The sequence below is a fragment of the Eretmochelys imbricata genome, chromosome 1 (assembly GCF_965152235.1).
Source record: "Eretmochelys imbricata isolate rEreImb1 chromosome 1, rEreImb1.hap1, whole genome shotgun sequence".
In the NCBI taxonomy this organism is placed as follows: domain Eukaryota; kingdom Metazoa; phylum Chordata; order Testudines; family Cheloniidae; genus Eretmochelys; species Eretmochelys imbricata.
The window spans coordinates 236,295,206-236,304,448 of NC_135572.1; the positions used below are offsets into that span (position 1 = coordinate 236,295,206).

A 9,243-nucleotide genomic window follows, 5' to 3' on the forward strand; every position below is an offset into this window, starting at 1 on the left:
TGGTCCTTCAGCACCCCTGCTTCACACCATGAGCTCTGTTCAGCAGGTCTAACTGAGGCAAAAATTGCAGAGACCCTAAAATTAGCTGTGGTCGGCAGGGAGTGGGGTTCCTTCTTCGATTTTCTCCTTACCTGAAGTTAGGATATTTTTGAGAATTTTGCTGTGTGTATTTCATAAGACACAAACTCTCTCTCATGCACATTGTCCCAGAAGCAGCCTTTGTACTAGTTGGGTGGGCAGAGAGAATGTGCAGTGATGTCAGAAAGGGCTTCATTAAACCGTATAAAAAGTTTTAGGGTATTTTCCCTCAGAGTGCGCATGGAAGTATCATTCAACCAATCATAGCTTCTGTTCATTTTTAATTCATCTCTCCATCCTCCTATTAAACTACCTGCCCCTCATTAAGTTTCCATTTTTACTGTACTGTTCAGAAAAGTTTGGTTAATGTATGGTTACAACGAGACCACTGTATTTTTCCAGTTTCTCCTAACTCAGAAATGGGTCAAGGTCTATTGCTCAAAAATTCCAAAAGCAAAGAATAAAATAAAATCCACCTTTGGGCAAAACCAACTATGGAACAAAATCAGACCCACAAGGTTTAACTTTTCAGAGAGTTTTAAATTTTGTAGTTCCTGAAATTTTATAGACATCTTTATAAGTGCTTATCTACATGAAGTTATAAGCATATCAAAACCAGTGTTGACAGTGGAAAATGTTTTGCAAACTAGCAGTCAATTTCATTGACCTTTTGTGGAATTGTCTGTAGTGCTTTAGTATGAAAAGAACTCTACAAATGCACCTGAAATTGCAAGCCCATTAGCAAGCATTTTTAATGAATCTGTAAACTCAGGGGTTGTTCCGTATGATTGGAGAATTGGTAACATAGTTCCTATTTTTAAGAAAGGAAAAAAAAGTGATCCGGGTAACTACAGGCCTGTTAGTTTGACATCTGTAGTATGCAAGGTCTTGGAAAAAATTTTGAAGGAGAAAGTAGTTAAGGACATTGAAGTCAATGGTAAATGGATCAAAATACAGCATGGTTTTACAAAAGGTAGATCGTGCCAAACCAACCTGATCACCTTCTTTGAGAAAGTAACAGATTTTTTAGACAAAGGAAATGCAGTGGATCTAATTTACCTAGATTTCAGTAAAGCGTCTGATAGCGTGCCACATGGGGAATTATTAGTTAAATTGGAAAAGATGGGGATCAATATGAAAATTGAAAGGTGGAAAAGGAATTGGTTAAAGGGGAGATTATAATGGGTCCTACTGAAAGGTGAACTGTCAGGCTGGAAGGAGGTTACCAGTGGAGTTCCTCAAGGATCAGTTTTGGAACCAATCTTTTTATTACTGACCTTGGCACAAAAAGTGGGAGTGTGCTAATAAAGTTTGCGGATGATACAAAGCTGGGAGGTATTGCCAATTTAGAGAAGGACCGGGATATCATACAGGAGGATCTGGATGATCTTGTAAACTGGAGTAATAGTAATAGGATGAAATTTAATAGTGAGAAGTGTAAGGTTATGCATTTAGGGATTAATAACAAGAATTTTAGTTATAAGCTGGGGACGCATCAATTAGAAGTAACGGAGGAGGAGAAGGACCTTGGAGTATTGGTTGATCAGAGGATGACTATGAGCCGCCAATGTGCTATGGCCGTGAAAAAAGCTAATGCGGTCTTGGGATGCATCAGGCGAGGTATTTCCAGGAGAGATAAGGAGGTTTTAGTACCATTATACAAGGCACTGGTGAGACCTCACCTGGAATACTGTGTGCAGTTCTGGTTTCCCATGTTTAAGAAGGATGAATTCAAACCTGAACAGGTACAGAGAAGGGCTACTAGGATGATCCGAGGAATGGAAAACTTGTCTTATGAAAGAAGACTCAAGGTGCTTGGCTTGTTTAGCCTAACTAAAAGAAGGTTGAGGGGAGATATGATTGCTCTCTATAAATATATCAGAGGGATAAATACCGGAGAGGGAGAGGAATTATTTAAGCTCAGTAACAATGTGGACACAAGAACAAATGGATATAAACTGGTCATTGGGAAGTTTAGATTTGAAATTAGATGAAGGTTTCTAACCATCAGAGGAGTGAAGTTTTGGAATAGCCTTCCAAATGTTGTTTAGAAATCTTTGATGGTAATAAATCAACCACAACAACGTAAAAGAGAATGTTTAAAGTGCCACAATTTCTTTGTTTTGAAAGCTGAAACTTAAAAGCAATAGTTTACATACTGCAGTTGCTGTATCCGTTCTTAGTGAGGATTTCCACAATAGCTCCAGGATGTGTCTGCTTGTCTAGGCATATATAAATCACAGCCTTTTAAATTATACACCTTCTCCTATGAAAACAAACAGTAAACATCACATCACAGTGTAGATGTTAACTTCTGCAACTGAATTCCCATATTTGATTTCATGATAAACTGAGTAAAAGAAAATACTCTGGGGATATAAAGTAAATATAATGAGACTCAATGCCAGCTGTCTTGATTTGGTCTAGAGAAGGTTTGTTGTTCTTTCAATTTAATTTAAATATATCTTGGTCTCAAATCTTTTTACTACATTTATAAGAATTCATATTCCAAATTGGGCAGCCTTCCTGCACACTGAATTCTCACTTACTTCAGTGGTAGTCCCAATACAGACTAGGACCCTCAGTTGCACAGTAATTAGCCAACTATAGTGCCGAAAGCTTATGCTCAAATAAATTTGTTAGTCTCCAAGGTGCCACAAGTACTCCTTTTCTTTTTATGTAAATATAAAGCTCTTAATACAGTGATTGCATAGCTGTTTGTTTTTTTAAATATATAGGGCTCAGTAACGTGGTTAGCAGTTTACTGTAAAATTCCTAATAAAAAGAACTCCTGTCTTAACTTGTTAAACTTTTATAGAAACTTTCAATGATTTACCTTTCCTCCCCCTCTTTTCCTGAAGCATTAAACAGGGATTATACGTTAGGATCAGGTGAGCATATCCCACATGCTCAGTTTCCTGTGACTGCAGGAGACAGGCAGTGGTGGGTCCCACTCAGTGTTCCCTGTCTTTTTGTTTTCCTCATCCCCACACAAAGCTATTCCCTTTTCTCCTAGTGTCTTTACTTGGAAGAAATAAGTAGGTGCTTCCTTTAGTTGATCCTGATTTTCCCCTCCTATTTCAGCAGGTAAGACACTGCATGATATAATAGTAGCTCGAATCAAGTATAGTATAAGTATCATCTTTGAATTGGATGACCAGATGTCCCGATTTTATAGGGACAGTCCCAATATTTGGGACTTTTTCTAATACAGGCACCTATTACCCTCCACACCCTGTTCCGATTTTTCACATTTCCTATCTCGTCACCCTAGCTCTGATACAGCCCATATTTGGGGAATGATCTCAATATTAAGTCTTCTCCAATTTAATTATAATGTTATTAATGAACCAAGTGAGATGCTGGTTCAATATAGTAATGTTTTTAGATGGCCCTTTATCAAATTATTGACACACTTCCCACTTTGTATTTAAATTTTCATTGCTCCAAGTGCAGATTCTAGGACCTTGAGGTATTTCAGCAATGCTACAGTTCCAGCCATAAAGCTTTTAATTTTACATGGATATGTTTGAGACACTTTATAATTGTCTAAGTTTCTTTGCTGGTTAATTAATCAGTCTCCCTCTACTTAGCAAACTGAGAGGTTTTTTAAAGAATTGGCAGTGTCTTACTGGTTAGCAATAGTTTCTGTATATAATTAAGCTCTGTTTCAACTCAACAATAATAAAACCTCATATTGAAATGTTAAGAGATGTATTGATATGTGACATTGTGTGTGTGTGTGTGTTTCTGTGCACACAAACTGGGCTACCGCATATAAATATAAACTAAAGTGTTACTGAAATTGTAAAAAGAAACAATTTTCCCAGAGTATAGTCATTCTTTCTTCATATTATCCCCCAAAATGTTTCATTTGCCTTGCTTTCTATATGGTGTCCAGCTCCTGAGCTTTGATGGTGCATGACCCAACAGCCTCAGTGTGTTGCAATTACTTTAAAATACAAACTATTTTCTGCTTTTGCAACACAAAAATTTAAAATATGCAAGTACACCAAGAAGAATCACGAGGCTGACAAAAGGTCATGCATACAATGTGCATTACATTTGACCTCAATAATTAGATCAGTGTGCAATTTCTTTTCTGTGGATAAAAGAAGGGTAACTTATAGTAGCTCACCTGGAGTCTGTTCCAACATTCTTCACACCCCCAAACAGGCCTTTTGGATAGGCAAGGGAATGCAGAATCCAGCTGTTCCTAAACATCTCCTTTTGTCAGTTTTGGGATTAATTTATTTGGCAGAATTGTGCATTTATCTTTGACAAGAATAATGACAAAGGTAAAAGAAAAAAATTAAAACTACATTGGGGCAAATTCTCTGCTGCAGTAACTCCACTGAAGTCCAAGGGAGTTACACCAGCAGACAACTGAGCCCATTAGCTTTATTGATTTGCTGAGGAATTACTCCATGAAGCCCATTATCTTGGTTGATACCTTGTTTGTTGAAATGTCTCATGAAATATTCATTATATGAAAAGAGAACTTGGAATGTTTTTCTACTCTAGCTAAGAAGATTATTGTTGTAAATTTCCCGATGCTGCTTAAAAATCTGGGCATGCTGCTCTGGCTGATGTTATTGGGGTTCTGAGTCTCCTCTCATATTGTTAATTGGTGTAAATCCAGAGTAACCCTACTGAAGCCAGGGGAGTTACACTGATGTGAAAAGAAAATCGGGTGATGACAACTGTCCCCTGTGGTTGCTCTGAAATGTTACCCTTTAGTTATTGTGTGTCCTAGATTTCCCTTGTAGCTTCCATTGGATGGTATTGTTCAGCTTTTGTACTACACTGTTACGGGTGCAATTAAATGACTGCCCATCCCAGAGGTGGCTGCAATATGGTTGTGGGGAAAGTGATGGCTATGTGCCAGCTACTGGTTGGCCATTATGCGAGTGTGAGGGTGCAAGGAGCCATCTTCTTCTCCATGCGTGGCTTACATAAGGGCCAGGAACAATTGCAGGCCCCGTGCTTTACTAGGTACCAAGGCACACCAGAGTAAGTGATAGGAGAAAACAGCTACCCAATGACCTTAGTCTCTCATTTCCTACTCATCGAAGGTACCCATCACCCCAACATGGGTAGGGATTGGTGGGGAGGAGGCAGACACGTTGCTCCTTCTGTTGCCATTCCCCCACTTGTTCTGGTCAGCTGAGCTGGCTGGTCATACCGAATGCAATAAGTATGCTTTAAATCAAGATTGGATGTCTTTTTAGAAGATTGGCAGAGCTCGACCAGCAGTTATTGGCTTGACACCACAAACACTGAGTGAAATTCTATGGCTTGTGTTATGGAGGAGGTCAGACTAAGTGATCCTAATGGGCCCTGTCTGGCCCTAAAATCTATGCATACCCAGGAGTTCAGAGAGCCGCTCTGCCTCCTTGAGACAGCAGCTGTCCCAGAGACCTTAGAGTCTAAGAAATTGGCCCCAAACCATAGTCTGTAAAGTGGACTGGAATCCATCTGCATGATGTGCAAGTTACAACTTTCTCTGCACAGAACCATTTATTTCCTGCCCCAATTCAAATGCTGTGTAAATCTTATTCTTAATATTTCAGTCAGTGGTTTTCAGATCCTGCAACTAAGAAACTGAGGTATTTAAAGGGACAAGTCTGTCCAGTTTCCCTCTCAAAACCATAGTGAACTAAAGGGTAGAGATGGCCAGAAATGTTTAAACTGTTTGTCATAGCAGACCACTTAGGTATTTGCTTGAGACAAAGAGGGCCATGTATAGTCATAATATTATTATAACCAGAGGAGTCTGGAATCCATTACATGTTCTGCTGCCTGCTCTGTAATAGGGTTGCAGTTTCGTGCAGGGAGAGGAAAGAAAACCATAAATCTCAGAAACAGTAAATCTGAGTTAGAATAACGGTGCTGCATCAAACAGCGAGTGGATTGTACAGGCCAACTAACAGATTGTTTCTTTAGTATGGAAAACATCTGAGGGGCGTTCAGTGGCCTGAGTAGTCTGAATTCAGGGTCCGGTAGCCGTACATCCACATCACAAACCAACGCCATCACACGTGGCATCAGCCTCAGAAAAGAGGTCAACGACTGACCGAGACTAAACTACTCTTTCACACTTCAAGGTGGCTCCTTGAGATCAGCACTGATGTACATTGGTAAGACCATGCCCATGCCGCTTATTATTGCTTTTAGTGGGAGTCAGGGTTTACCATGCAAGCAAGCTCTTTGAAAATACACAGATCAGACTTCAACCAGCAGCAGGTAAACCATTACTACTGTGCAACAACATACAGGCCACACATGTAATGCAGTGACATCTGTAATTTAAATGGCAGAATCCAAAAATGTATGAGTATTGACAAACTATACTTGCACATCCCTGTGCATAGTTATTAAAAATCTGTTGAAGATTAGGTCAGATTGTGGTACTTATACCACACCCCTGCATGGAGGACAGGGGGTATTGCGGGGGGGGGAGGGGGGCAAGCCAGGAGGAGCAGGTGAGAGACTGCGCCTTGCTCCTAGGCAGGTGGTCTATCCAGGGTTGTGCTGTGCATTATCTGATCCATCCATTAGGATGAACCAGATTAGCATGCTGGTCCTACCCAGTGGGATGGTGCAGATACATGAGGCTAACACTGTGCCTCCATTCCCAGCATCCGCCTCCATCAAGGAAGCAGTAGTGAGCAGATCACAGGGATTGCTGGTGTAAAGGCTCCTGGATGCCTTTCTGCTGGTGTGCGGTAGAGCAAGGAGCACATACAATCTGGCCCAAAAAGAGATCAAACAGGTACAATTTGATAAAATGTAAATTTTCAGTGGTCTGCTCTGAAATTTTGGTGTACCTAGAGAATGAAGTGAGCTGTAGTTCACGAAAGCTTATGCTCAAATAAATTGGTTAGTCTCTAAGGTGCCACAAATACTCCTTTTCTTTTTGCGAATACAGACTAACACAGCTGCTACTCTGAAACCTAGAGAATGGTGTAAGTAATATGCCTAGCACAATAAGTTATAGGCAAATTCAACCTGCCGATGGCTTCCAGGAGACCTATCCCTGTAAGCCCTTTGAGACAGCTGACATAGAGGGGATTGGAGTCCCTTGGGTCAGGCTCACCCACTATTTGAGAAACTGCACTGTAGCATGCCCATACAAATTTAGAGCAGGGAGGGAAGACTTGAGCATGAGGGTTGCTGTTGGGGCAGGCCAGTGCGCACACAAAAACAATTGTGTTCCTAAGTGGTTACAAGACCTGAACTTTGCTCCTGACGAGGCCAACAACAAGGGCAGAGCACAATTAAGATTTACTGGTACGTCTCAAAACAAGTCAGGTGGGGATTGGAAGGAGGGACCAACATCCCATTGGCATTAACAGGCATAAAATTAGAGTAAGTGAAAAAAAAAAACCAGGCTCTTAATATTAAAGAAACCTACAAATTTGAAAGAGGAAATACATAAAAAAATAAGTTATAAACCTGTCATGGGCATAGAAATGAATGGGAGAGGGTTTGTGTATTTAATCACGAGCCCTAATAAGCTGCAACCTCCTGGGATTCATTTTTACAAGTTCAAGTGTCTTAAAAAGAAGTGCAAATTCAGATCTGAATGTTCACCACCCTTAATGTAACAAGCTTGTTTCCTGGCAACTAGTGTTTCTAATGTCAGAGAAAGCAAAGCCCGTATTTCTTAAGTGTCTGCTTTATATATATTTTAAAAAAGTTGTCTGACCACGATGACAAAGGAGTCAAGATTTTAAATAAATAAAGCGTATTTGGGGACAATATTTTCCCTGTACAAAGTATTTAAAACACAGTGTGCCTGGAGTGCCTTATGAAGTATAAGTCTAATGGGTGATGCCTGTAGGGGTTTCTTCTGTGAACTGCACGGTACTTCATTTTACCCCCCTTTTTGCCTCTCCATCAAACTGGGACTGCTGCATTCAGCAGCATTTCACTCACAGCCAGGTCCATTTGTTACTTTGCATTAAAAGCCTTCTGTGATTAAACTAAACATCAATGTAGCCATCTGCTTGTGAAGTATGGTCAGAAAATAACAACTAAAATATTTTAAAAGGACAATTAAAGTCTGTTCCTGCCTGTGCAGACTGGGGGGGAATAATAAATATAGTGGAATTCGGATTTGACCACCACCCACACTTACACTTTATATAGCATTCCCTGCAGGTGTCTTATGGCCTGAGTGTGAGTTTGGATACACTGGTATGAATCAGAAGTAGCTATTGTAGTAACTGGAGTTATGATTAATGTGAAATCAGAGTCAAGTCCAATTGAGTCTACAGCTGGATTGTGGTTGGGTCTTTTTGGTAATGTCATATCCATGTTTAATTACCCACACAGGAATGAGGAGTGTGTCATTACTAACCTCATCATCAAATGTCTCACTATCTCCATTAGATATAAGCCATTTCTAATTATTGTCTTTGAAATATACCGAAAGTGGCAGCAACCAGTGCATCTAACAGTCAGTGTAGTTAGGTTGCTAGTACTTTTTCCCACCCTTTTGCAACTTGCTAGGACCCAGACACTAAACAGCTCTTTAGAGGCACATATTCTATGTGAAGCATAACTTCAAAGAGACCTAACAAAATTGGAAGCTGTTTGAAACTCCAACTTTTGCTGCTTAAATGTCACAGTAAAACTTGAAATCAAGCCCAGCCACTTCAAGTACAGCTGAGTGCAACAACTGAACTTCAAAGAAAAGACCCACATACCTCATTCAGTTTGGCCATTGATCTCAATAGCACTTCAAAGATGTCTTGGTTGGCTGATTTCAACTCCATTTTGCATTTAAAAAGCTAAAATCAGGCATTGACAATCACTCCCAATTTAGCTTTTGTAAATACAGACTCAACTGGAAATCAGACTAGCTGCCTCTGAAGTGCTATTGAGCTGGAGTGCATCGAGAGCATCAAAGAGAAATACTCAGGCACTGGATTGCTCCCAGAATTTACATTGGATTGTGTAGCCTCAAATTGCTGAATCAAATCTAACCTAAATTAGCAGTGACAGGTTTCAGAGTAACAGCCGTATTAGTCTGTATTCGCAAAAAGAAAAGGAGTACTTGTGGCACCTTAGAGACTAACCAATTTATTTGAGCATAAGCTTTCGTGAGCTACAGCTCACTTCATCGGATGCATAATGTGGAAAGTGTAGAAGATCTTT

The 9,243-nt window shown here is 40.0% G+C and overlaps 1 protein-coding gene across 1 annotated transcript in view; it reads left to right on the forward strand.

Moving 5' to 3' along the window:
• SHISAL1 (shisa like 1) overlaps positions 1-6,222 on the forward strand; it is a 42,683-nt gene extending 36,461 nt beyond the window's left edge. Inside the window, exon 4 of the mRNA XM_077807446.1 lies at positions 6,186-6,222. Coding sequence (XP_077663572.1) covers positions 6,186-6,222 — 37 coding nt within the window. The remainder of the gene's footprint in view (positions 1-6,185) is intronic.
• Positions 6,223-9,243: the final 3,021 nt, after the last annotated feature.